This window comes from Penicillium manginii, assembly GCF_028828005.1.
Source record: "Penicillium manginii strain IBT 31320 chromosome Unknown utg000002l:1.0-5564898.0:1.0-5567710.0, whole genome shotgun sequence".
NCBI classification, from domain to species: domain Eukaryota; kingdom Fungi; phylum Ascomycota; class Eurotiomycetes; order Eurotiales; family Aspergillaceae; genus Penicillium; species Penicillium manginii.
The window spans coordinates 3,084,356-3,111,224 of record NW_026643103.1 but is presented as its reverse complement, the minus strand read 5'-3'; the positions used below and the strand labels follow the sequence as shown (position 1 = coordinate 3,111,224).

Here is a 26,869-nt window from a genome sequence, read left to right as displayed (position 1 = left end):
GACGAACTGCGGTATCCCAAACGCGCTCGGGTTCAGGTATTGAAGCTCTGACGATCCCCGATGAACGTTGAATTATCGGACTGAGGAGACAAACACTGCAAACCGTTATCAGTCACGTGAGATATACGTTATTGCCATGAATTTGGTAATGTTTCGCTTTGGAAAATAAATTCAAGATGAAAGAAATCAATTTCAATAAAAGTCAGTTTGATCCGAGTCTATTTGAGCTGCTTCCTGTAATTCCAAAATCCAAAATTCCATATCCGTATTCTTGTTCCTCGTTGTGCTGAGAGTTTCCACCGCCGCCCGCAACACTCAGCAACCGCCCCGCATCGTCATCTCAACTTTTGAGCTCCCTAATTCGCATTGTATCGAGTCTGCACAACATCACCATGTCGAGCCAACAACAAATTGACCCGAAGAAGCAGCAGGGTAAGTTGCCCCTTCCGAAATATCTGATCAATTTTCACCCTGGCTGACCCGCCATCCCCCGCAACAGAGCTGCAGCTTCAGTACACCAACTTCAAGAACACCCTCCAGCAACTAGCACAGAAGATTGGTGATATCGAGCAAGAGGCCGAGGAGCACAAGTAAGTCAGAACTTTACCTGCGCTGTCTGTACAATACCACGAGCGTGGTTATTGTCCAGGCGGGCACGGGCAAACCCACAAGCTTCAACCCAGACTGGTTCTCAGACTTCGAAACAAAATGCTGATTCAATTCATTTTCTCTACGATCTAGGCTTGTTATTGAAACACTCGACCCTCTTCCCCAAGATCGGAAATGCTTCCGCATGGTGAATGGAGTTCTTGTTGAGCGCACCGTCCAGGACGTTCTCCCGACACTGAAGACCAACTCGGACGGACTCAAGCAGGTGCTGGATGACATGTTGAAGCAGTACAAGACCAAGCAGTCGGATCTGGATAACTGGAAGGTGAGTTGAACCACTGGCACTTCGTGAAGCTTTGAAGGCTTTCAAGGTCAGAAATACTTGTATTGTGTGAGGCTAATCGCTTTTCTTTCCGCACCACAGAAGAAGAATAACATCCAGGTCGTACAGCCATGATCAACCCGACTGTTGTGTATAATCCGCCACCGGTATCTCCTGGTGAAATGACCTACGGGGAGCAAGTGGCTACTGGCGTTTCGTTTTCGGGCAAGGCATCCAACCAGATAAAATCTAGCGTTTCACTTGGCCATTTGAAATAAACAATCAAGATAATATGAGACATGGACCTGTGAAGACCCAAATGACCTGAATGTCCCGATATAATAAGCTGATTTTGTAAACATCCATGTACACTAGAGAAAGTAGACGGGCTATGTCACCAGCGTCACTATAGTCTCACTGTGCAGCTAGACAAGGCCTAGCCCGGTTGGCACAAATGCCTGAGCACTGTACACATGACTGGTAGTGTATCCAGAACAATGGGTACCTAAGATCGTCTCATCTTCGCCTGCATGGTGATGGATGCAAGCCTGAATGCCTGACCATCGAACAAACCAGATGCGTCGGGCCCTGGGGACCCAACCTGCCGGGGCATATGGATCGACGAGAAGCGTTGAAGTAAATCTGAATCTCAACCATGAAACGACTTGCAGTTGTCTTACAACTGACCAGTCATCATGCAGTTGCAATATATGGATTGTACTTAATTTCAGTGGTAGTGTATTTGTAATACATTGTTTCACAACAGTGTGGTGGTTGATGAGACTGGATAGTGTAATGACAATACCGGTACTCACGGGCAGTCGCAACTTCGAGCTGAACCTCTCCTCTCTTCTCCTCCTTTTGACTGAACTCTTTGCTTCTCTGAGACCATTCCATTTCTCCTCAACTCGCGCGGTTCGGGAATTACCATAAACATCCTTACTCTAATCTTTGATCTCTTGGTGGGTCAATACATCGGTTGACTTGCATCCTACTTGGTGAGTGGTCAACCCGGGTTCCTATTTGATCAGGGAGTTCTGGTTCGCCAATTGCTCTCAAGCCGGGCCTCCCCCCCCCAAACTCCCCTCGGCGCTCTGACACCACGCCAGGCGAATCGGAAGAATCATACGTACATTGGATCCCTGGACACTTTATTGCCTCATTGCCTCAGGCTTAGGTTAGTTCTTACATCGCTTTACCCCCGCGCAACCCTGCGCAACGTGCGACGGAAGTTGGGCTCTCCCCAATCCGACCCACACCCTCCGCTTCCCGCGTTGCATCACACATCCCATCCCCCCAGCAGCTCAAAGAGGTTCCCATCCCAACGCGTGAGGCGCGCGCGCATTGGTATTTCCACTGCAGCTGGTGTGACGCGATCGCAATTATACACTTCCAACCTTTGCCATCTATTCCTGTTTTGGCCCCCAGGAGGCTAATCGGGTCTGCGCACGAGCGCGTCGCAAAGTATACCGGAGCTCCTGCTGCAGTATTGTCAAGTCTCTCTGCCCCCCCCCCCCACCCTAGCTGAATTCCTCGAGGCGGCCGTGAAGTGTTCGTACCCAGCCAATACCACATCAGCCCCCCTCCCTGACCTGAACCTGACCACCCACATCCCATACCCACATCCACATACACCCCAGCCGATCTTGGGCTGTGTCTGCACACCGGAGTTGTAATCGTGCGCGCACCGCGCTCCAGGCATTCGGGATTTACTGACGTGGACGTGCCAACAGAGCGAACCCTTGCCTTGACTTGACGCCCAAAGGACCCGCCCTGAAGCCTTCAAATATTCATTCATAATCATGTCGTCGACCTCGCCTTCAAAGGAACCGGAGGTAGACCCCGAGGTGCAATCGGGCGAAGAACAGGAGCATATGGACAAAGATCAGCACGACCACGCGATCGCGGCGGGCGAGTTTGAGGTGAAGGAGCAAGATCGGTGGCTTCCGATTGCAAATGGTTAGTTGCGTCGCCTTGCAGGCTTTTCGGTTGTTCTGATTTGCGTGTACCTTGCTGCTGATGACGGACCACTACCCTCTGCTGCTTCTGTCTTCCCCACCTTTTTGTCCGCCCTCTCTCAAAAGCTTCCTCTCCCCACGGTATCCACGAGATGCGTGAAATCGCTTTCGAGGTGCTTCAATGGGATTGAATTTCTCGCCTTTGCGCTTTTGATAAAATGCAATCATTAAAAGCGTCGCATACTGGATGTCGCCATGCTAATATTCAATCTATTTAGTCGCACGAATCATGAAGCTCGCCCTGCCTGAAAACGCAAAGATCGCAAAGGAAGCCAAGGAGTGCATGCAAGAATGCGTGAGCGAGTTCATCTCATTCATCACTAGCGAGGGTCCGTATCTTATCCATATCATGTCTCCTTGAGGGGGAATGCCAATTCTAACAAGTAGAACAGCCTCGGAAAAGTGCCAGCAGGAGAAACGAAAGACGGTCAACGGCGAGGATATTCTGTTCGCCATGACTTCGCTTGGATTCGAGAACTACGCCGAGGCCCTGAAGATCTACCTCTCTAAGTATCGCGAGACTCAATCTGCCCGCGGTGAGAACCAGAGACCCCCCCAGCAGTGGCTACGGTGGACCCGTCCCCGGTGCCGCTGGTCAAGGTCGCCCCGGATTCCCCGACAATGCGGAGGGGGCCAACACCATCATGAACTCTAGCCTTGACCCGTCGCAGCAAGACCCTTCAGCCTACGGATATGCGCCCATGGTTGGTGAACCACACAACGGTGCCGGCGCCGACGCGTACTAGGGGTGCGAGTATTTTGGATTGTGATATTTGGGGAGATGGCGTCGGGTTCATTCCATAGGGTATATTCGGGACCCGAGTTCATGCGTTCTGGGTTCGTGTTTTGTGTGGCAATGCAGTTAGCCCCCCCACTGAGGGGGGAAGACTGTCGACCCTACTTCTGGAGTTTATGCGGAAATTATGGCGGGATAAATGATGGCAACTTGTATTTATGACCGATGTCTTGTTTTTTTTTTCGAGAGCGTGAACAAGCTTTCCGATAGAAATGAGACACCCCGCGGCTAGTGAGGTCCTTGCCTTGATATTGTTACTCCTATAGTTCCAGTAGTGCCTGTAGTTCCTATAGTTCCCGAGACTAAGTTTCCCATCCACCTGCAATCCACCTGCACCCTAATCTACGGAGTATATGATAAGCTGGTCTCGTGATTGGCTGTGTATACACAGATGGCCGGGGCTGAGCAAGTATGCCATGATAATGGAAGAGATGAATTGGAATTCGATTGAGAAGAATTAGCAACCTTGGAATGTGTTATTATTGAAAAAGTTCTAATTAACCAGCAGGCTTATATATAAATTGGAGTACATATACTACTTCTATGTACTTTTCGGGATTTGCCTCCGAATAAATTACCTAAGCCTCCGCATCCACGTGAGTCCCCCGGTGCCGGGCAGGGCCCGAACCCGCAAAGTCCCCTCAAGACTTTCCGAACTTTTTCGTGCTCGCCGTTTTACTACGCTCGGCAATCGTTTGTTACTACAGCATGCCTTGAGACCTCTCCGTGAATGACACTTCCACAAAACAGTGCAGGGCAGTGGCTGGTCTGCACAGGGAATGATGTCGATGCTTCTTCGCCCGCCATGTCCTCCACCAACGATAACGCCCCCTCGCCGCTCCCGGCCGACGGGGTGAGCAAGCGCAAGCAGGGTAAGTGCTTTGGCACCTTATTTTGGTTTATTCTGTCCCAATCATACACTATCTTTGATCTTTGGTCATAAAGTCGGCCGTTATTTCCCCAGTTTCCCTTCCTGTTCACTTGCGACTGCCCACACAAGCTCCCCACGAACTTGGTCGCATGAGCTATCGTTGCTAACCAGTGACACTCTTATAGGTTCTGCCGCCTGCGTCCACTGCCACCGGCGCAAGGTCCGCTGCGATGCCCGCGTCGTCGGGCTTCCATGCACCAATTGTCGTAGCTCGGGGAAATCTGATTGCCGCATCCACGAAAAGAAGAAGCGCCTTGCGGTGCGGTCTATCCTCGACCCCGTTCCGATCCGATCTCGGCCTCTTCCGACCCCAGAACAGGTCGCCAACCCTATCACAACAACCACTACCCTACCTCCAAGCTTTCCCACTGCGTTTCCGAGTGGCCAATCTTCGACACCGCTGTCTGGTGGTTCAACACAACATGGTTTCCTATCGAATGTTCAGCCAGAGCCCTTTGGGCGCCAAGCCCATGACTTGTCGCATGCCCACGAAGCCCACACAGAAATGGAACAGCATCTCGTCAAATTGATCGACGAGGAAGATTCTGGTAGACGAGAGATCCAGCGAGGCGTGCGTGCATTCTACGTTGGCCATGAACATTCTAATATGTCATTCTTGATTCGTCAACAGCGCGATCAAGACGATGATGTATACCATTTTGCCAGCAATGAAATTCCCCGGAGACAGATGAAGACTGGTCACGATCAGCTATTAATGGATGCATTGACACTTCCCGAGCCAGCTTTAGCAGATGAGTTGGTCCAGGCATATTTTACCTACGTCAATCCAGGATACCCCATCGTGGACGAAGATCTGTTCATGACGCAATACCGAAATCGTGACCCCGCTGATCCACCGCCAGTTTTGCTTCTGCAGGCCATCTTGCTAGTTGGTTCGCATGTCACTCGAGGCAAGGCTGAGCGGGACACATTGAAAGAGATCTTCTTCCGCCGTACAAAGTATTTGTTCGACAATCGCGTTGAACGTAATCGGGATATTCTCGTTCAGGTTGCCCTGCTCCTTACCTGGCATTCAGATAGCGCCGATGACGATGTTGCTGCAGATGCACACTTTTGGGTCGGTGTAGCTGCACGAATTGCTACCGGACTGGGAATGCACCGAAACCCTGTCTCTAGTCGCTTCGTGACCCGGGATAGAAGGATGTGGAGGCGAGTTTGGTACATTATCATACAGTTTGATGTCATGGTCTCTCTTTCATACGGCCGACCGCAAGCAATGTAAGACGACTCCGATTTAACACATGGTCGATACATACTAACTAAATTAGAAATTTGGATGATTCAGATGTGGCTCCGTTAACGCCCGCAGATTTCGAGAATTGTGGCCCACACGTTCAAACAGAGTTCGTGATCAATTTTACCGAGCTTTGTACCATGATATCGTATCTTATTCGGGACCGGTTTGGTCTTCGGGCTTCCGACGAACGACGGAAGGCTGTTCTCCAAGAAGCAGACGAATCACTGGCCAACTGGTCTCTCAAACTGCCAGATAACTTGCGCCTTCGAGCATCGGATATGGATCCATGGTCTGCTATGCTCCATCTGACATACAACAACTTTCTCATTCTGCTTCATCGACCTCACCCCCGAGCCTCGGCGTACTCAGATGACTACGGGCCGCACGATGCAGAAATTTGTAGTGCTGCGGCTGGTGTCATTGCTTCCATCTTCGAAGAGCTTAGGCTGAATGATCGCCTGAAGTTCCTCTGGTATACTGGCGTCCATACCCTATTTACCGCCATGATCCAAGTACGGGTTGAACTTCGATTCTCGAATCCAGTCCTCGCGATCAATGCGCTTCGTCGCTTCGATTCGGCATCTTATTCTCTACGAGAACTGGCTCAATACTGGGTTCACGCCGGTACAATCCTTCGTCTCTTTGAAGACTCGAAGCGTCTCCAGGATGACCTGCGTCTCGACCGAACCAAGCAACCATACAATGGCACGCAACCGACGAAGTTGCCTGTCACGACACCAGATGCCGTGGCAGCTGTCATGGCCTCTCAAACGCCTCAGCCACTTGGATTCGGTGTTCCTACTCCAGAATCCACTCCAATGCAACAGACCACGATTTCCCCGCAACCACATGCCACTCCACAATTCGATAATTGGATAACTGCACCCCTCAGACTCAATGTGGGGCCATTGGAAACGAACGATGCCTATTCGAGTACCCCCATGCAAGTGGACCATATGGAACAGAGCCGCGACTATCCGGACTGGAGACAGCTTTTCTCCTTCACGGATGCGGATCTACCCGTCTCCTCCATGCCAATGGAAGGACTGATGGAATTGGAGAACGAGTGGCGCCAAATTTATTGGCAAGACACCCCGATGGCGGATCTGATGCAAGATGGCGGCTGGCTCCCGGGCTAGTCTATTTGTCCTGCTCGCCCTCCCCCTTTGTATATACCCGAAGCCTTTGTCTCGATGAGGCAACATGACGCTTGGGAACTTCATCTTCACCGAAACTCAACCTACAACAACCTTCCCCATAACCATCACCCCGACTCTCTGGCACAACACACGAACGAGACGAGATAAGAGATACACAGAGGCATTGCCTTTCACGAGGCTTATATAAAAGACCCGTACGATATCATGCCTTACACGAACATATACAAACCTTTTTTCAATAGAAATATACATTGTTACATAACTCCAAGAATACCAGTTTTGAAAGGGTAAACAAACAGTTCAATCCCAGCCTAGAGGATAATTTCCCTGGTTATGAGTAGTACCTTCAATCTTATCATTTTCGTAGACAAGGCAGTTCTTTAACTCACTCTGATAACGACTCGGACCGAAACTGATTCAAGTCCCATCCCGAAAGAATTTAGCCTTTTTACCTCGCAGGAATCTCCATATGCCATTGATTTGATGAGGCTTATTCCCGCCCTTATGCGTTGTTACCCATGCACACCGCAACTTTCCCCAGGTGTTCCTGTTGCTCCGAATGAACGGCATCAGCCCCAGAAAAAATCACATCATTCGGGAACAGACGTCACTCAACTTGAAGTTGAGAAGTGGCATGGCCACACCGACCTTTGGAAGAATCTTCCGCAAGCAATTATTTCAATCCGGCCTACGCAGTAGGGCTCTATTCACGGGCACGAAAGCATGATTGGAGAAGAGGGCTATCTTAGCTGGACAGAACCAGACCGCTGGTTCAACCGGGGGTTCAGTACTACCGTATGATCGGAATTTTCCAACTTCGTAATTATTAGTAGGCACTATACAGATTATTCGAATTCAAAAAATGAAAAAAAAGAGAAACAAAATAACTTCCACGTCGTCTTAGCCCACTCGATCTGGCAAGAAATACCTGTTGCGGGGCATCTCTAGGTGTTTGCAGCAGCTGAGGTATGCGTTTTGAGAGCTGATAGGCTCGATCTGCTCAATCTGGACCGTTGCCCCAGGTGCGGCTCCGAGGTTCTTACGGGGGGCGCATATGCATTCGACCTCTCGGAGGTCCCGGACTGATAGAACACACCCCCAAATTTACGATCTAGCCCGACTTTTGCACGGCTGCTGGCCAAGATTGACCAGTATCTTTGCAACCATGGCGTCTCTGGTTGACAGGTACTTTTGTGCCTGTTGCCCTGGGTCTCAGTACTTCTGCACGCCCGATACTCTGCAATGACCAGTACCTTTGCACGCCTGATATCCTGGGCTGTTCAGTACCTGTGACAGAACGCGCTCTGGCCATGGGACTCGACTCATGTAGCTCCTCAACTCGGTATAGCAACTTGAAATGAGCACACCCCAATCCTTTCCATGATCCTGAGCGGTTGGATTTCTAGATGCAGATTTCTTGCCCAGTCATTCGCTGGAAAGCCCTCGATCGCCAAAGCAGGGTTTAATATCATAGATAGAATTTTCTTGGCGGGAGAGGGCAGCAAAGGGGAACCAAAGCAGATCCAACGATATAGAGGCTTGCGTAATTGCAGGGAGGGGATTCTCGACTGAGACTGATCAACTTTTTTCTTCCTCGCTGCCACTGGCAGTGCTTGAAAGCCTGAATGATACCCAGCCGCCCTCTCATATGCTATATAAATAAATTCTAAGGCCCTCTCCGATTCCAACTTGAAGGCTTCAAGTTCGGTGACTTTAAGTTAGTCGCAATCAAAAACGCACCACTCTCTTATACTCTTATCTCCTCTCTTCCCCGTCCTAGCGACAGTCCTTTAACTGGTACTTTTATGTCACAAACGAGTATTCCGATGGTGAGATATGGGCCCGGTGGCTCTAATATTGCGTCAAGTGAGCAGAATGTGGACAACAGTATGCTGATGCCCGATTTTGCCCCTCAAAGGGCTTCTCAACCGACAATGCTGCGTACCTATCCGCCCACAAACCAGAATTTTACTACCGCCTCAACAATGTTAATCGGACCAGGGAACTCGGAAATTCTAATGCCAGCTCAACTTGACATCAGCCCATCAGCTGATATGATCTTCCCACGCATGCCCCCTCTTGGCCTTTCCGTACTCGACCAGAACACCCCCATCCACCGAGAAATGATAGTCCAAGCAATGCCGGTCGATGTTGCTCCCGCTGTTCACATTCCAATACATCGAGAGATGATTCTCGAAGATATTTCGCGCTACGGTTTCGCTGCATTAGAAACTTCAATACAGCAAGACTACGTTGGCCATTTGGTATCAAATTTTCCAAATATCCAGGACAATACGGTGCCTGAAACTACCAGTGTGGCCTACTGTAGAAATAATCCAGGGTCTCGGGGAAATACCAACAGCTGCGAGGCTCTGAGAGTGTATGTCTTGCGTATTTCCTCCATTGCAAAGTTTCTCTAATATCTTCCATAGACAGCCCAACGCCGAAGAACTTAGATGTTGTTGGCAGGGCTGCACTGAGATCCGTATCTTCTCGTGTGAGGCAACTCTGCTACGACACGTGAAGACTATACACATTGCTCCGAAATCGAAAAAATGCCCCATTTGTGGCTATACCAATGGCCGCAAGGACAAGGTTCGCAGCCACTTTCGACTGGTTCACAAAAGATGAGGTTGAAGGGGTGGGATATGATCATTATTTGCTTCTTATTATTTACAAAATAGTTCGACAAAAGTTGTCAACCTCTTCGATTCTTTGATAGAAAGGTGATACCGCGCTAAGTCCCTGAGGCATCCAATCCAGGTTCTTTGCGGGGAATAATAGTACTCTTTATTGTCTCAATATGCTATATGCCTACTATGTATTTTCTTTCTTGCATTGAACCCTCAAGGATCATATCCAGAGCTCCAGGCTTCAGCAAATTCTCATATATTATGCTTACTGAACTTCCGATGCTCGCTTTGTCCACCGTAGGTAGACCCCTTTGAGCATTATATAAAGGATCGTCTTGGAGGCCACGGTTCACAGGGATATTGAGCTTTGACCGCACCCAGATATAAAGCTGCGAGGTCCCCAAACCAAGCTGCGGGATCAGTTTCTCGGGAAGAATAGTCCGATCGGTATGAAATACTACCTCGGCTGTGCTACACACAATGCTCTGGAATTGGTTCTTAAAGGCCCTGATCATTGACACAGAACAGTCGGGATTATGATCGGCCACAAAATCGTTGACCAACGACATGCCGGCCTCGATTCCGGACAAAACGCGTTCTTGCCAGGTATTGGAGTTTGTGCGAGACCAGCTTGACTGGATAGTGGAGATCAGTGAGGCGTACAATGTCTCTATTTCAATGCCATTTAATCCAAGTCTATCGAATGTTCCGGTCGTGATGAGTTCCTGCATATTGACTTGGAGATCCGAAATGAATCGGACGTGGTTTGCGCGGATCTCGATTGCTTGGCACGAGACGTAGATGTGACAGGCACTCATGTGCACCAATAGATCGACAGCCTCCATAGTGCGTCGGGCCGAAAGTAGAGCTAGTGAATTGATACCCTGGTTGTGCATTTCGGCTGACATGACATGGGCAGACACCGGGTGTGTTAGAGCTGCTAATTCCGACATGTACGCTGACATGTTGATGTCGATTCCCTTCATGGTGAAATTGACTTCTGCAGAAGCATTGAGGTTGGCTTCGAGTCCATTGTTTGTAGCAGGATTGACCATCTCAGTGACCTGGGACCAAAGCATTCGTCCTATCATTTGGATAGCCAAAAGAGACTTTTCCATAGCTGATGTGACAACCGTTGCTTGGAAATTCCCGCCAGAGTACACTTTCCCGCTAGAACCATCGCCTTGCCTGCTTGTATCCACTAGAGGGTTATCTGAAGTCGAGTTGAGCTCCACTTCAAGCTGACGTTGCGCTTGGAGAAGATCCTCAAGGTAAGGTCCGATCCACTGGGGAGCGGTTCTTGTCGAATACCGATCTTGACAGAGTCCATCTTTAATTTTTTCCTGTTCATCTAAGCCAACAACAAACTTAGAGCCTTTCAAGAAACGTCGGATATTGCTTGCCACCTCAATTTGCCCAGTGTGAGGTCTCGTCGCGTGAATGAAGGGTAGAGCCCACTCTACATTCCCGGACAAGCATTCAGAAGTGAATGCCGTCAATATTTGAGATAGCAACGCAAGCTGCTGCGTGTCATACAATGCCAGGCTTGCCACAGCTACAGAAGGAGCAGTGCCGTTTATTAGCCCAAGGCCCTCTTTTGGACCCAGTCCTGACGCAGAGAGTCCACTCGTCTTCAACGCTTCCGAGGAGGGCATAACTCTAGCTTCTGCACCACTACCAACCTGAACAAAAACGTCTGGATTTCCCATTATTGCGCCCGCGATATATGCCATGGGCATTAGATCTCCAGATGCGGAGATAGTTCCCCTCAGAGGGATTAGGGGGGATGGTGTCGTTGTGCAGCAGATCAATCAGGCTCCTAAGCACACATGGACGGATGGCGCTGTGGCCCCTAAGATTCTGGTTGACTCGGGCAATAATGGCGGCTCGAACCCAGGATAGAGGCATTATATGCGACGACTCCCGGCCCGAATTTCTCAGCGGATCCTTGTCTACGGAAGTGATTATTCCGCTTTGGATAAATTGAAGCAGATGCGTCTGCAGGTCGATCAGGTCGCTGGTCCTCGTGTCGGCACTACCACCGAAGCCGGTGTTGACGCCGTAGATAACGCATTTCCGAGATATGAGGTCAGCCAGGGTATTGACGGAGGCCTCGAGGTGCTTGGTTAGCCGCTCATCTGGACTGATAGTGGGCTCAACTCCATGACGGGCCACAGCGACAATAGAAGCAATGTCGAGATTTTTGCCGTCTAGAACGATGGCTTTCTTCTTGCTGATTAAATCACGCAAGTTTCTCAAGAGTCGCAGTGTTGCGCTCATGTGAGCCGAGTTGTCATGCCGCACGACGGTCATTGTAATCCCAAGGCAAGAAAGCATATGGTATCTCGTATCCAAGTGCTTTGCTATCCTTTGCAGAGAGAAATGCTTTTGTCAGGTCAGCAAGAGCTCGGTTGACTGACTCAAAAAATATAGTAATGAGAGATGGGCAAAAAGTCAAACAAAGTAAGCAAACCGCCTGACGATTATTACCCCTTGCCCGCAGGCACCCTCCGATAGTGTAATACTACATGATCAGCACATGGTAACCCAATTTTTCATTTCGATACCTAGATATCTGATCACGTATCTACTGAGTTATCACCAGCAAAGCCGTAGATGCCGATCGATCTGATCTAGATAGTACTGCAGCGTCCATCTCGTCTGTGCTGAAACTTTCTTGGCGATAGTTTCGAATCTTTGCTTTTTTGAGGCAAGGCATCGCACTAGTAGATATTTTTCGCGCAGGTATTTACCTCGCATGGGCCGATAGAATCTCCGAGGGATACAATATAGTATCTTGATACTGGTTACTCAACAATTAATAGTTCACAGTAGATCAGGCGGCGTGGCATAAAGTCTATTATATGATATCATTTTCTGGGACAAATATAGGAATTTGAGGCGTCAATTGCTAAAAGTAAAAGAGATGAGACTTTGCTCGTCCTACTCTACTAGCAATAGTACTTGTTTGAGGGTTTCAATACTATGCAAGCCATGGTGCTGCATCGACCAAGTGTAGATCGCGCACGTGGCCCGGGACTAGATATACCATTCTGCAGTGAGTGCTGGAGAGCCCGAGAGCCCGATATTAAGTGAGAAGTAGGCGCATTTTCCCGAGCTCGGGGACTGATTGGTTTGTAGCTTCTGAAGTCAGTCAAAGACTTGTAGATCTGTAACACCGTGACTGCACTCCGTAGTCAAGTGCTGTTCCCGACTATCGAGGGGTCAGTCCGCGTGAGCCTGGTGAGCATGTTCGATTCCGAAGTATGATCGACTTTGTTCAACCAAGGTTCATTGTGAAAATTAGATTGTATGAAGTATGATGGCTCCTAGTAGAATCTCACCGTGGCAGTTGCACATAAATAGAGCTCTTTATCCCATCTCTCCAACTTTCCTATCTACTACTCAATATCACGATTATCATTTATTCTCTGCCCACAAATTCATTGATATCATTGCTCTATAAAATGGCCGAGACTTCGCCCCTCAACCATACCGCTGGCTTCGGCCTGCGCGAAGGGAAGGGTTACCTCCTCGACAATGGCCACGCAGGAAGTCAACGCCTGAACTACCAGTACCTCATTTGGAAACAGTGCCTGGGTTATACCCTGCACCCCGTCATCCGAGACGCAGTGGGAGATCACCCACGCATCGCCGAAATCACTGCAGGAACAGGTCTATGGCTTCTCGACACGGCCCACGACTTCCCAAACGCGATCCTTGATGGAATTGACATCAACCTCTCGCGACTTCCACCGCCTGCCTGGCGCCCCAGCAATATCCACCGTCTGTACAATTGGAACATCTTCGACGAGGTTCCGGCTGAGTTGGAGGAGCGATATGACGTGATCCACCTTCGTCTCCTCCTCCTTACCATCTCAGGCAGAGACCCAAGTCCCGTCATCAAGAATGTGATCAAGTTGCTTAAGCCCGGTGGCTGGATCCAGTGGGATGATCTGAGTACCGCGCACACATATGTTGAAAAGACAGACGAGAAACTTGAGACTAAGGCGCTCGATAAGATCAGAGACTTTGTGCACTCGGAGGGTCGCCATGACTGGGTCTTTGATCTTCCCTTGCATCTGCTTAAGCATGGATTTGAGGAGAGTCAGTTGACATTTTATCATGGACGGCCGGACTTGATCTGCCATGATACGGAAATTCATCTGATGACTATCAAGGAGTTCAATGGCCAGATGAAGGCTGATGGGCGGGAGGAAGAGGCTAAACAGCTCGATGACCTTATCGAGGAGGCATATGAGGAGGCTGGGCGCGGTGCTGGAGTTACGACCCCGAGAGTCGTCTGTGTTGCAAGGAAGAGACCGGTTCCTTATGCTGTGCGCGAGGCCCTTTCGTTTTCTTCTTGAAACCGCAGCTATATCTATCTTATTTGCCACTGGTAAATTTAGATAATCTAGGATAGCCTCAATCCATCAATAAATTGATTGCCGTGGTGAATTTAATGGGAAGAACAGCGTCGGATGTAGTTGTTTCCAGCGCTCGTTTATCGTCACTCAAAGTGTACCAAATCTGAACGCCAAACATGTTCTATGATAGATATGAACAGTCTTCCCAGACTTGCTCGTTATCCATATACAAAGCGGTTCCAATTATCCGCCAGTTGCTTCACACCGGCTCTTAAATCCCAACCTCGTAGCTGACATATTTGTCGTACAACATTCTCTAGCAGGTCATCCATTTGCACACCTGCAGTATGTAGATCGCTTTCGATCAAAATACGATCATCCGGCAAAGCCTTGATGACATCCTCAATCTTCTTCGCCGGCGCCCCGCTAAAATTGATCACTGCCGAGAAGGAAAAGTAGACATCAGACGGATTTGATGGGTGTAAGAACTGACGTATAGGCTCCACAGGCCCACTGTAGGAGTGCATGCATATGCGCGGTGGAAACGGCAGCGGTTTTTCTGTCTCGCTTGTCTTGCTTGGTTCGCGCTTTTCATCTTCGTCGTCGTTATCATCTGACAATGCCCCCTCGGCATCCTTCAATTTCTGTTTTTGTCGCCGCGAGAGGAAAACTTTTTCATGGCCAGTCCACAATTCTTTAAACAAGTCAAAAACAACACCGTGCGCCTGCACACTATGCACGGAGACAGGCCGTTGCATTTCGCCAGCAAGTGCGAGCTGGGCCTTCAATATCGTTCGCTGGTGGTCCATCTTCACCTTGTAAGGAGAAAGTTTCCTACCTTCCCTCGAACCGGGGGTGAGATCTTCATCTCGGGAGGAGATTTTTTCTGCTGTCCACACGCCTGGGAGCCGAAATGCTTTGTCCAGTCCCACTTCACCGACCAAAGAGTTTGGAAATCGGCGAAGTCGCTCACGAGTTTCATTGAGAAGGACAGAAAGCAGTTTGGGGGGTGGCAGTTGGTTGATGAAGTCCAAGTCGGAAGCTGAAGATGGCGTGAGGACGTTTATATAGTGGTCTTCTTTGGATTGCGGGGTTGAGGTGGTTGTGGGGGCTGTTATGTCGTCGATTATTTGGTGTGAAAACCATGGATGCCAGCCGAAGCTGGGTAAAATACGCGGCGATCGCGTTGATTTATCAGTGATATTGAGAGATTGAGCGACCTCTGCAACAAGCTCTTGGTCTTGGGCTCTTGTTGCCATTACGGTAAGCGTGGTCGCTTTCATGGAGGGGATCTGCGCGACTGATGCCATTGTATCTGTTGGGTGGCAGTGGGCATCGTATATGCCCAGTTCCCAAGGGAAGAAATCCTGAGATTGATGAGGCTGAGTTTGAGGGAGGGACATTGGTTGAAAGGAAAGGTGGAATTGTAGTTGTAGTTGAAGTGGAAGTTGAAATGTAGTTGGATTGCCGCCTTGGAAATTGAAAGGGTGTCACATGCATTTCTCCGCGACTTCGACCTTTCCGAAATCAAAACTTGAAAAAGCTGACATCACGTCGCATTCTCTCCTTCTCTTATTCTTATTCTTTTCTTTTTTGAACATCTCGTACAATGATCAAATTCTTCTCCTCATGTTCGGCTTGCTGACGACGCTGCTGGCGCTGCCCGTGCTGGGCCTCATCTGCTTACCATTACTCATCTCCGCCTGGATCACCGTCATCTTCGCATTGTTCACCCTATTCGTTCGCCTACTCGTTGTTTATACCGAGCTGGTCTACGAGTTTATCGTCAACTTCTTTACACTCCCCGCGATCACCTCCTCACTCTTGACCTTTGCCCCATCTGAGCCTGTTACTCCTGCAGTGGGTAACTCCAGGCGCAATTCGGCATATGGTCTGATCCAGTCTCGCAAGAGCCAAGACTCGCTGTCGTCCTGGTCTATCATTGAGGCTCAAGATGATTCGTCTAAAAGATCAAAGAAATTTTATGCTCGAAGCATGATTGAGGCCCATAATCTGCCCACAGGTTTCGGTCTCCCCGTTAGCGGAGATGAGCGACGTGACTTTGAAGGCGTGGGCGGTTGGAGATCATGTTTTAATAGACCAAGATCCAAGAATGGATCGAGATCCGTGCACGAAAAACCGATAAGCTCGGTCTCATCTTCGTCTGCCCCAAGTGCAGCGGGTGAATCCAAGCCCGACATTATTGACGAGGACGAACGCGCTTGGCTATCTCTAAACGAGCGACTCGAGCTTCCATCTCAAGTCATAACGTGGGGTTCCAGCTCAAATATTGCCAGTCCAACCCATGCCGATTCCTTTTCTCCGCGGGGCAGCATTTCCCACGGACTGGCCCCAGCAGCGTCACCCCGGTTCTACCGTACCCAGCAGCCTAATGGTCAAAGACACCATCAGCGTTCACACACAACATCCTCCCTCACAAGCTCGGGGCGCAATACTGGTAGTAGAATTTCTGTCGCCCTATCAAATGCAGGCCTAGCTCGAGAATCGGGTCATACCGTGTCACCGTCAGCATCGAGACTCGCTCCATTCATGACACCACAGCCATACCCCACATTCCGATCATCTCGCACAATGCCAGCCACTAGTGCAACCAATGGAATGTCAACCTCACTGGATGGTGGCTATTTTGCACTACAGCGGCCGGGCTATCACTACGTGCCTTCCCTGGAGACAAGAGAGAGCCCGAATTGGAGTGGGTACACTACACCTGGATCCGAAGATCGGAATACAGTAGCCTTTCAGCCACCGAGGCTGATGTCGCACTATCCGACCAGCGTGAGGCATCGCAGGAGCAGCATATCTGGACCCCATGCAAGAGTAGGTACGGTCGGGGAACGGACTGGCTGAACCGCTTGAATGTTCCTCATGAGTTGAAGAACGAATCATCTGCATTCATGTTTTGAATTAATGATCTTGAGCGAGCTTGCATTGATTATTACCTGTCCTCCAAGATTCATCTTCTGCCAAGTTTTGCAATTTGAGTCTATACTTCATTGAATACATACATGACATCTAATCAGACATGGTACCATTCCTAATGTCTGGCAACCCCCCGAGTCCTATATTAAGAAGCCCTTTGGGAAAGGGTCATCCGGATCAAGACGAACCTGTCGATCCCCTGTGATCCACGCCCTGCCTTTGATATTTGGCAATACTGCATCACAATCGCCCACCTTATCCAACCCCCGTATACGACCCACAAACTCGGTGTCGATGATACTCTGGAAAGTAACACTTTCTCCAACTTCCAATTGCCCCCTTGCATGTAGCACCGCCAGTCGAGACGAGCTTCCAGTGCCACAGGGACTGCGGTCTAACCTTCCAGGGGTTACGATAACCGTATGTCTCACGGACTTTTTGCCCTCCCGACTGACCAATGGCTCAGTAATGATGACATTATTGACACCGCAGATGGCAGGGTTCTCTGGGTGTGTAGGCATGCATGCGGCGAGCACCGCCTGTTTCAGCTGGTTTCCAAGCTCGATGAGTCGGGCTCCATTCGAAGTTTGAACCTCAATATTCAAGTCTTTAGCCTGCGCAATGACATACCACTGGCCTCCGTAAGCAACGTCGACTCGAACTGTCCCAACTCCAGGAAGAAATGCTTCCTGGTCAAGAGCGAAGACAAAGGCCGGAACATTGTCGAAAGCCACAGACTTGCATCGGCCCTTGTCGCACTCGGCCGTTGCCGTGATGAGTCCCGCAGCAGTATCCAACTTGACCTTAGTCAAAGGCTCCTTCATCGGCACCATTCCCGTCTCGAGCAGAACGGTGGTCGTGCAGATGGTATTAGATCCCGACATGGGAACCCAGTCCCCCGGTGCCATAATCAGAAAGCCAGCGTCAGCTCTAGGGTCGCAGGGAGGAACGATAATCATTGCGCTCATTTCTGGGCGTCCTCGGGGCTCGTGTAGTAAGAGTCGGCGTATATCGTCGTATTCGTTTATGTAGCGGGATAATTTCTCGTGCATTGTCTTCGCTGGAAGGTCGAGTATGCCGCCAATGATGACATCGCCAGCTTCTCCCTCGCAGTGCGAGCAAACAATTGATAGATTGCGTTGTGAACGCATGATTGATATTTTGTTCGAGATGTTGATTTGTGTAGGTCGGAAGTAGTAAGAATTCAGGGCCAGACGGATACTAGTAACTGCTCACTTGTCGATTTAAACTGCAAGCATAGATCCGCGTTGCTTTCCAAAAAGAGTCTTGACTGTCGAAACGGAAGGACTTGCATGCAGTATAAACAACTACCCCGCAAAACTGATACTCAACTAGATCTGGGCACTACTAGTGATGTGTGATACAGTACTATCGGAGGCCGGGAAGACATACCACATACAGACATTGAGTGCCTTCAAAGTAGATGAGGATCCGCGTCCGAATTTTCGACTTATAGCTCAGCATTGAGACTTGAGGCCACAGAGACAAAATACTAGCTGTACTTCTTCATTATTAGCATTTGCTTTGCTAGCATTTTTTTTCTTTCGTCTGCCAGGCGGGCAGAGTATTTCTAGTGGCTTGAACGCGTATCCTACTCAGTGGCGGGTGTGAAGTGAAAATAGTCTCGTCCAATAAGAATCGTTTAGTTACAGAGTCAGAACAAAAACAATATTTATCTAAAGCTAATACGAACCCACAGTACCAGGTATAACGGAGGTAAGATCATCGGTCCGAAGTAGCCTTGCGATAAGATGTATTGCGGGGAAACCCTGGGCGGGCATAGTGGGGGGCAGGTCGTTCCGTTCCCATTCACTGTTGGGTTGGTGGGCCGATCTAGAGAGGAGCCACTTGTTAGCGATGTAAATACTTCAATGGAAACTTTTCTTCTCATCAAGAAAACCATCTACTTTTCAGTCTATAACAAGCCACCTCAGAATGGAAGTTGGTATCATTGGTTCCGGCATCATCGGGCTTCTATCAGCCTTAACCCTCACCGATGCCGGCTACAAGGTGACTGTTGTCGCACGCGATCTCCCCGGGGATGAAACACAGGACTGGGCAAGTCCTTGGTAAGATCCCTATATACGGCTTACATTATATCACATTGCTGACTGGCTTGGATCCAGGGCTGGAGTGTCGATCTACCCTCATCCAGATGTCGGCGGCCATGATCTCCAAACAGAGAACTTCAAATACTTTTGGGCGTTAGCTCATAGAGATCCCACTAGCGGTGTTCAAGTAAGTCTGAGGAAAGACAACATATGTTTTAACATCTGCTGGATGGTTAATAATTGCTACTTTAGACCATAAAAGCGACCGAGTATTATGATGACCGTGAGGATGATTCAACCATTTGGTACAAGACTGTCGTTCCACGCTATCGTCTCATTCGCAAGGAAAATCTTCCTCAGGGCGTCAAGCTTGGTTTCACATATACATCCATGACTATCAATCCTGCATTCCTCCTGCCTTGGATTCAGAAGCAGTTGGAGGGCCGTGGTGTGAAATTCATTCGCAAAACACTGAACTCTATCGAAGAGGCACAGAAGATCACAGGTACCAAATTGATTGTGCATGCATCTGGCCTTGGAGCATTTACCCTTGCCAATGATAAGAATGTGGAAGGCATTCGCGGACAGACTATGTTTGTGAAGACGGATTTCGAAGAGCTGAAGATGTTTCAGGGCTCTCATTATACCTATGTAATCCCTCGGATGTTTACCAACGGCGCCATTATTGGAGGTGTGAGCCAGCCTGGTAGCACAGACCGTAGCGTAGACGAAGATCTACGCTCCGATATCCTTCGACGGGTGAAGACACTTACCAATGGGGAGATTGGTGACATTGACCTGGAGAAAGACGTTGAAAAAGATATTGTTGCCTTCCGGCCTGGAAGAAAAGGAGGATATCGGTTGGAGGCTGAGGGTTCCATTGTGCATGCTTATGGCTTCGCGGGTTTGGGTTATATCTTCAGCTACGGAGTGGCTCTAAAAGTTCGAGAGCTTGTTGATTCGCTTGGAGGCAAAGATAAGGCCCTGAAAAGTCGTCTCTGATTGAAGACTCAGGTTTTCCTGGTGGCACTTATGACAGGCGTTCAAGTGTGTAGGATTTTAGTGCAGAGGATAAATACATGTGAAAATTTTCAAAATTCTTTGATTAATATTTGAGCTGAAGATAATACTGTTAGATAGCTCTCTATCGCTTCAAGTTCCGAGTCCTTCCACCTGGGCATTCCTCTTTCTCTCTCTTCCATAGCACGCAATATATTGCCAGCCCTGGAGTGTTCAGGTGCTTCCTTCCTTCAATATGCGTACACTCCGTACAAACACATTCTCTTCAACCCCGATTGAGCAAATCATGGCTTTACGGGATCAAAGATACTTCTAAAGGGGACTTATACGCAAGTATAAATTTCAGTTCGACGCACTTAAAATAGTTAAAGCCAACGTTCTGTGCGGATACGGAACCACCTGCCTCGGAACTTCCCCGGCTAGCAGAAGCTCCACCGGTTATCAGCCGTCTAAGGTAGGGCTTTGAGAATCTTAATCAAGGTTGCTGTTCGATTCCGATCTGATACAGGTAGCCGCGTGCGAACCATTCATTGTGCATATCTCATACTGGTACCTTCGCGAGCCTGTCTCAGCCCCGGAATGACTTGTACAGTTTGGTGATGTGCCCCACACTAAGGTACGAGGCAATTCACCACTATCTAGAGAAGTCCAGGGTGGCGATCCGCCCTTGATGTCTAACTCGACTATCATTTTCGCCACAACTCATAATCGACCCTGTCCCGGAGTGAGTTTCCATGTGAATTTCTTGTCTGGTTCTTCCCCGCACCCCGGGTTCTTCGTCGTTGATGTACTAAACACAATATAGGAATTTGTGGGGGCTTATCGCTTGTAGATAATTAGCGCTGTTCCCCGTAAGCCACCTGGGCAGATATTTCATTCGGTATTCTACAGGGGTCAACCCTCTCGATACTTCTCAATTGATCTGCTGTCTCTTAACACATTATGGATAAAAAGACGAATCCAGACATAGACCCGGAAAATGCTATAGAGCCGACACAATCCCATCTTGGGGAAGTTCTAGACAAGCCCATCCAGGAGGATGCCGTTTTCGGGGCCATTCAAGAAGGAGACACCAACTATCGAGATGTGAGTGATTTCTAGAACGAGAGATCAATTGATAACAAGTTAACGTGATTTAGGTGAGCTGGATGGGAACGATGGCCTTGATGGTAAAAACACAAATTGGTCTCGGTGTTCTCTCAATGCCAAAAGTCTTTGACACGCTTGGGATAATACCGGGTATTATTTTGCTTATTGTGATTGCCGGAATGACAACATGGTCAAATTGGATGATTGGAGTGTTCAAACTACTCCATCCTGCAGTCTACGGAATCGATGATGTGGGCAAAATGCTTTTTGGGCGCATAGGGTTCGAGTTATTCGGTGCAATGTACACTTTGTGTGAGTTTTTTAAACAATCTATTCCATTGAGCCACAAGACTAACATGATACGATTAGATTGGATCTTCTCTGGAGGCTCTGCCCTGCTGAGTATCTCAATTTCATTCAACGCACTTACTGACCACGGAACGTGCACTGCTGTTTTCGTTGCCGTTGCTGCCATAATCGCATTCATATTCTCAAGCATTCAAACACTCGCTCGTATATCTTGGTTGGCATGGGCAGGTGCTGCCTGTATTATCACTGCTGGTATGCTGGTCTTGAAACCAAGGATATTTCCTGATCTAAACGAATTATAGTCTTTATTGTGACTGTCGCGGTCGGCATTCAAGGCTATCCTCCGCCCATAGATGGGATCGTCTTCGAATCGGATTATAAGCTTTTCGGCAACCCCAGCTTTATTGATGCCATGACTGCCGTATCAACCATTTCATTGACCTACGCCGGTACCCCCGCCTTCTTCAATATCGTCTCCGAGATGCGTGACCCGAAATACTACAACCGAGCTCTAGCAATCTGTCAGGTTTTGGTCACTGTTATCTATATTGTAGTTGGAACAGTCGTCTACTACTATTGCGGTTCCTATGTTGCGTCGCCAGCTCTTGGTTCGGCAGGAATGTTGATCAAGAAAGTCAGCTATGGATTTGCTCTGCCGGGGCTCTGTGTTTCCGCAATTCTATTGCTTCATGTGAGTTATCGCCACGGGTTGTAACTCAGGAAATTAGAATTCGGGAAATGCTAACATTGATAACAGCTGCCTGCTAAACACGTATTCGTTCGGATACTTCGAGGCACTCCCCATCTCACAGGACAAACCATGATTCACTGGGTCACCTGGTTGGGATCTACCTTCAGTATTGTCACGATTGCATACATTGTCGCAAGTAGTATCCCCGTGTTCAGTGAGCTCGTATCACTTGTCGGGGCTCTCCTGGCGACATCATTATGTTTTCAACCTATGGGTTGTATGTGGCTGTATGATAATTGGACCCCTGGGAAAAAAGATAAGTCTATTGGATGGTGTTTGAACGTGGCTTGGTGTGTATTTATGATTGTTTCGGGTTCCTTCATGACAATCGGTGGGACGTACGCATCGATTGTGACTATAAATAACTCTTATAAGACATCAGGAGGGTCCTCCACCTGGTCATGCGCTAACAATGACAATTAAATCATGACTTCAAGCGCATGGAGGACCACTATGCTAAAACTAGATTTTAGATTTATACCAAATAGCAACCTTGGAGCTTTGAAAACTTTGAAAGATAAACCCCCCTCAGCCCTCTTGGAATTGAACGGGAGACTCCGGATATTCTTTTGCTAGTTGTTAGTTTACCTAAAAAATAGTAGAACAGCGTATTAGTTATTTTGGATTCCATGGGATGTGGTCCTGAAGGCAATAATGGTAAGGTAAGACTCGATAATCCATCTGCCGGTGATGTGGGTGTTGCAGCTGCACTTGACACAGGTAACAAGGAGAATCCAAGCAGTGGGCTTAAAAACACCGCCTGCGATAGACATCGCGATCCCAGAATTTACCTTGGCTTTTCTGAACAAGGATCAGTCGGCTACATAGAGTAGTAGGATTGATAAGACAAATAACTAATACATGTCTGAGTCCGAGTCCGAGTCCGAGTCGTAGTATTCAAGTTCTTTCTTTTGATTGTCCATGTTCTCATCGCAAATTTTGTCTGCAAGCTCGTTTTGCTCCCTGGGAATCCAGACATACTCCACAACTCCCTCTTCTCTCAATCTATCATCAAGATCCGAGGCCTTCTCCAAAAGATCTTGGTTCGCAACAGTATCGCCCGCACAGTTGATCCAGCCATTTCTGATCCACTTGTAAATCCATTTTGTCATGCAGTTAACCGCATACCTCGAATCGGAATAAATCGTTACATCAAGCACCGGTTCATTGCCAAGCCCTTCATACACTTCCAGAGCTTTCTGCAGTGCCAAGATAATGGCTTCAAGTTCGGCACGCTGGCTTGTCGGCGTAGGCCAAGAGTTTAGAGGCCTCACCCAGGACTTTGGGGAACCCCATTTTCGCATAAGAACGGCAGCCGCTGCTCCAATCGCATTTTGTGATCCATTGCCTCTACAGCCGCCATCAGTGTAGATTTTCATGGTGTAGACCATGTTTGCGATGTCTGGAGGTGGTGAAGGAGGTGCAAATTCCCAGAGTGTGGAGAGTTAGGAGGCGTGGCTTTGTACGTGTTCGTCAGGTAATAACTCTGTCGTTGTGGTCAGCTATATGTCTGGAAACTCTTATCCCATACCCAGGTGAAGGGCCTCTGTTTCTTACATTGTCGGTTACTGTTTCCACTTCAAATGTTCCAGCGATCATGAATGAAAGGGAGTGAGAGTAGAGGTCTTCCACGGGTTGAAGCCTTGCAGAAATTGGATAGACGATGAATGCGGGGTAGTGCAGGTTACAAGATGACAACAGCCACTGGGAGGTTTGACATTTGTTTGTTTGTAGGCCTCAAGTAACACACCATGGTAACACACCACCTCAGGCACACACACTATCTATCTATCTATCTCTCTCTCTCTCTCTCTCTCTCATGGTTTCAACCTTGCAATCGATCCTCCATTGGGATTGCTTGTTGATTTTCTTTCTAGGCTTATTCTATGCTAAACTGTATTTTTTGAGATATCCTAGATTGGGACAGACTGTCACCTTGTCCCATCTAATACCTTAAATGACTCTAGGGACTAGATTCTGGTCCTGAAATCTCTCGGCAAACGAAGCAAACGGGGCCGGCCAATCAGGATCGAGATCTCCGTATTTTTCATATGTCATGACACCACCAACCATTCACAGAAGACCTATTGTATCTTCTTAGCACATACTCCGTAAAGCGACACCTGCTGCGAATTCTGTGCCTGGTTTGGCGGGAGTAATTACGGCAGCTGTTGGGGCCCATCTGACGACAAGATTTCACACCAGCGCATCGTAGTGCTCCAATTCCTACATCTGGTGAGTATGCAAGACCAGTGAATACTCCGCAAATAATCTGGGAGCCCAGGCAATAAGATAAACACCTAGAATGGCGTTAAATGTAGCCATTTTCAGTAATCAGTCTACTGTTACTTGGCGTTGTGATGTACTTGTAGTAGGCCAAGACTATTTAGGATAAACTTGCGACTGGACCAATCATATTTGCCCTTCCGGACCACACGTTGATATTTGACCACCGCACTCCGAGATCGGTGTTATTTTAGGACTAAACTCGATAAACATTGTTCAAAATCGGATCTACCTTAATCTGATCTCATGGAAATATCAAATGGTTCAATATAATACACCAAATTGGCATTGGCAGGGAAAATCAATCAAGTCAATATTAGTACTCTATGTTAGGTTCTCCGCGGCAGTTTGGAGTGAATCACCGGGAAACTCCACAATCTGCTTGGGGATGCTCCACAGAATATGGAGTAACCAAAATTTTTGTCATCGCATTAGATTTCAGACGCTAGGTCCTATGTTTAATACGCCGTTCGGCCGTTCTTACCAATCATCGCTCTTGTCTTTTTCTTCTCTACCATCCATCGTCTTCTCTGAATTTACTTGAAGAAGCTCAACTGTTGTCATTCCTTTCGATAAACTCCAGAAATTTCTATATGAACCTTTCAACTCGCATATAATTTATTCCTCTTTTTCGAACTGGAGCCCAGTTTCAAGCCGATTACGAGACTGCAATAGAATGTCCATTAAAAGACAAGAGCAGCCAACAGACACACCATATGCTGCAAACACACCCCACGAACAAATTGACGCACTGTCCGAAGATGAAGATGAAGATCAATACCCCGACGGCGGGCTGAAGGCCTGGCTAGTTGTCTTCGGCGCCTTTGCAATGTTAATCTGCACATTCGGCATGATGAGTTCGGTCGGAGTCCTCCAATCATACTGGGAAACCCACCAATTGAAAGCCTACCCCTCAAGTACAGTCGGCTGGATACCGTCAGTATTCGTCTTTTTCAATTTAATGCTGGGCATCCAAATCGGGCCGATGTTCGACAGATACGGACCCCGATGGATAATTCTCACCGGATCACTTCTCTACATCCTATCCTTTTTTCTACTCGCCGAATGCAAGGAATACTACCAGTTTATGCTCTGCATGAGTGGCCTCGGTGGAGCCAGCAGCTCTCTCATATCGACACCGACCATGGCATCTATCTCGCACTGGTTTCACAAGCGCCGTGGTCTGGCTACGGGCATTGCTATGGCGGGTGCTAGTATAGGGGGCATACTTTTCCCTATTATTTTGAGACATGTGATAGATCGATTGGGATGGCCATGGGCTATGCGTATCATGGGGTTTATTTTTGTGTTCCTTCTTACCATCGGCAATCTTTGTGTCAAGGGTCGACTTCCTGCTAAGGTGGGCAAGGGCACAATTGATCTAAAGTGCTTCTCGGATTCAAGATTCGTATGGATGACAGCGGGTGCATTTTGTGAGTTTCGCTAATTATCCGAATCGATTCTGATATCCGTTCTCATACTAAGTCATCCGCAGTCAGTGAAATTGTTCTCTTTGCATCATTGGGTCTGGTACCCTCATATGCAGTGGCTCAAGGGTTTGGCTCCGATACGGGCACCTATCTACTGGTCGTTCTGAATGCGTATGTATTTCTTCATTCATTGACATCAACGTAAGCTAACATAGATTAGAGGATCGGCTGTGGGACGATTGCTCTCAGGCTTGACATCCGACCATTTTGGAGCGTTCAACACCATGGCTGTCGTAATAGCAGTGACCACGGTTTTGATATTTGCGCTATGGGTACCACTTGGTCATTACATTGGCGTTCTATACCCATTTTCTTTCATGCTTGGTCTTGGAACTGGGAGCTTCCTGAGCCTGACACCTGTTTGTGTTGGTAGAGTTTGCAGGGTCGAAGAATTCGGGCAGTGGCTAGGAACTTGTTATTTTGTGAGCAGCTTTGGGTAAGATCCTCCCCTCCCCTTCTCCGCGCATACTGCCATACATGAATTTCATCGATTAACTAACATATGAACTGTTCAGAACCTTGGTTGGTATTCCTATCGCTGGAGAACTGCTCCAGGTAGCAGGCCCAACACGACTGGCTGCCGTTCTCGGTGGCATTTTTGGACTAGCCCTGCTGAATTTCATAATTGCACGATGGTCATGTTTGAAGTGGGAGTGGAAATTGTGGGCAAAGGTCTAGTCCGGTCAATCTGTTTAGTAAATGGCATCCATTAGCAGGGGTGCTAAAGTGTTTGGCTACTAAAAGCATCATGATATTTACTAATTGTCGCTACAGAGTATCGAATATGATGTACAACTTGAAGATCATTCGAAGTATTT

General features: G+C 48.3%; 13 protein-coding genes across 13 annotated transcripts; 9 read left to right on the top strand and 4 right to left on the bottom strand.

The window, feature by feature from the left end:
• Window positions 1–392: 392 nt before the first annotated feature.
• On the top strand, window positions 393–1,066 carry N7533_002439 (putative prefoldin subunit 2; the record flags this gene model as incomplete). Its single annotated transcript, XM_057099089.1, has 4 exons — window positions 393–432; window positions 500–590; window positions 742–934; window positions 1,034–1,066. The coding sequence occupies 4 exons, from the start codon at window positions 393–395 to the stop codon at window positions 1,064–1,066; spliced, it is 357 nt and encodes a 118-aa protein (XP_056964225.1).
• A 1,667-nt stretch (window positions 1,067–2,733) lies between these two features.
• Window positions 2,734–3,695, top strand: N7533_002438 (nuclear transcription factor Y subunit beta; the record flags this gene model as incomplete). The annotated part of the gene is given in 4 exon segments (XM_057099088.1): window positions 2,734–2,890; window positions 3,168–3,278; window positions 3,342–3,485; window positions 3,499–3,695. The coding sequence occupies 4 exon segments, from the start codon at window positions 2,734–2,736 to the stop codon at window positions 3,693–3,695; spliced, it is 609 nt and encodes a 202-aa protein (XP_056964224.1).
• Window positions 3,696–4,475: 780 nt separating this feature from the next.
• On the top strand, window positions 4,476–7,073 carry N7533_002437 (uncharacterized protein; the record flags this gene model as incomplete). The annotated part of the gene is made up of 3 exons (XM_057099087.1): window positions 4,476–4,617; window positions 4,802–5,915; window positions 5,966–7,073. 3 exons carry the CDS (start codon window positions 4,476–4,478, stop codon window positions 7,071–7,073), a joined length of 2,364 nt encoding a protein of 787 aa, XP_056964223.1.
• Window positions 7,074–9,079: 2,006 nt separating this feature from the next.
• N7533_002436 (uncharacterized protein) lies at window positions 9,080–9,725 on the top strand (the record flags this gene model as incomplete). The annotated part of the gene is made up of 2 exons (XM_057099086.1): window positions 9,080–9,474; window positions 9,527–9,725. The coding sequence occupies 2 exons, from the start codon at window positions 9,080–9,082 to the stop codon at window positions 9,723–9,725; spliced, it is 594 nt and encodes a 197-aa protein (XP_056964222.1).
• A 175-nt stretch (window positions 9,726–9,900) lies between these two features.
• Window positions 9,901–12,040, bottom strand: N7533_002435 (aromatic amino acid ammonia-lyase; the record flags this gene model as incomplete). Its single annotated transcript, XM_057099085.1, has 2 exons — window positions 9,901–11,471; window positions 11,557–12,040. 2 exons carry the CDS (start codon window positions 12,038–12,040, stop codon window positions 9,901–9,903), a joined length of 2,055 nt encoding a protein of 684 aa, XP_056964221.1.
• Window positions 12,041–13,194: 1,154 nt separating this feature from the next.
• On the top strand, window positions 13,195–14,094 carry N7533_002434 (class I SAM-dependent methyltransferase; the record flags this gene model as incomplete). Its single annotated transcript, XM_057099084.1, has 1 exon — window positions 13,195–14,094. One exon carries the CDS (start codon window positions 13,195–13,197, stop codon window positions 14,092–14,094), a length of 900 nt encoding a protein of 299 aa, XP_056964220.1.
• A 218-nt stretch (window positions 14,095–14,312) lies between these two features.
• Window positions 14,313–15,497, bottom strand: N7533_002433 (TatD family hydrolase; the record flags this gene model as incomplete). Its single annotated transcript, XM_057099083.1, has 1 exon — window positions 14,313–15,497. One exon carries the CDS (start codon window positions 15,495–15,497, stop codon window positions 14,313–14,315), a length of 1,185 nt encoding a protein of 394 aa, XP_056964219.1.
• Window positions 15,498–15,723: 226 nt separating this feature from the next.
• Window positions 15,724–16,962, top strand: N7533_002432 (uncharacterized protein; the record flags this gene model as incomplete). Its single annotated transcript, XM_057099082.1, has 1 exon — window positions 15,724–16,962. The coding sequence occupies one exon, from the start codon at window positions 15,724–15,726 to the stop codon at window positions 16,960–16,962; it is 1,239 nt and encodes a 412-aa protein (XP_056964218.1).
• Window positions 16,963–17,174: 212 nt separating this feature from the next.
• N7533_002431 (proline racemase family protein) lies at window positions 17,175–18,185 on the bottom strand (the record flags this gene model as incomplete). Its single annotated transcript, XM_057099081.1, has 1 exon — window positions 17,175–18,185. One exon carries the CDS (start codon window positions 18,183–18,185, stop codon window positions 17,175–17,177), a length of 1,011 nt encoding a protein of 336 aa, XP_056964217.1.
• Window positions 18,186–18,990: 805 nt separating this feature from the next.
• Window positions 18,991–20,108, top strand: N7533_002430 (FAD-dependent oxidoreductase; the record flags this gene model as incomplete). Its single annotated transcript, XM_057099080.1, has 3 exons — window positions 18,991–19,124; window positions 19,182–19,293; window positions 19,359–20,108. The coding sequence occupies 3 exons, from the start codon at window positions 18,991–18,993 to the stop codon at window positions 20,106–20,108; spliced, it is 996 nt and encodes a 331-aa protein (XP_056964216.1).
• Window positions 20,109–21,068: 960 nt separating this feature from the next.
• N7533_002429 (amino acid transporter) lies at window positions 21,069–22,698 on the top strand (the record flags this gene model as incomplete). The annotated part of the gene is made up of 5 exons (XM_057099079.1): window positions 21,069–21,212; window positions 21,266–21,527; window positions 21,585–21,776; window positions 21,827–22,215; window positions 22,282–22,698. The coding sequence occupies 5 exons, from the start codon at window positions 21,069–21,071 to the stop codon at window positions 22,696–22,698; spliced, it is 1,404 nt and encodes a 467-aa protein (XP_056964215.1).
• A 431-nt stretch (window positions 22,699–23,129) lies between these two features.
• N7533_002428 (ribonuclease H-like domain-containing protein) lies at window positions 23,130–23,666 on the bottom strand (the record flags this gene model as incomplete). Its single annotated transcript, XM_057099078.1, has 1 exon — window positions 23,130–23,666. The coding sequence occupies one exon, from the start codon at window positions 23,664–23,666 to the stop codon at window positions 23,130–23,132; it is 537 nt and encodes a 178-aa protein (XP_056964214.1).
• Window positions 23,667–25,237: 1,571 nt separating this feature from the next.
• On the top strand, window positions 25,238–26,729 carry N7533_002427 (MCT family MFS transporter; the record flags this gene model as incomplete). Its single annotated transcript, XM_057099077.1, has 4 exons — window positions 25,238–25,994; window positions 26,057–26,162; window positions 26,212–26,487; window positions 26,567–26,729. 4 exons carry the CDS (start codon window positions 25,238–25,240, stop codon window positions 26,727–26,729), a joined length of 1,302 nt encoding a protein of 433 aa, XP_056964213.1.
• Window positions 26,730–26,869: the final 140 nt, after the last annotated feature.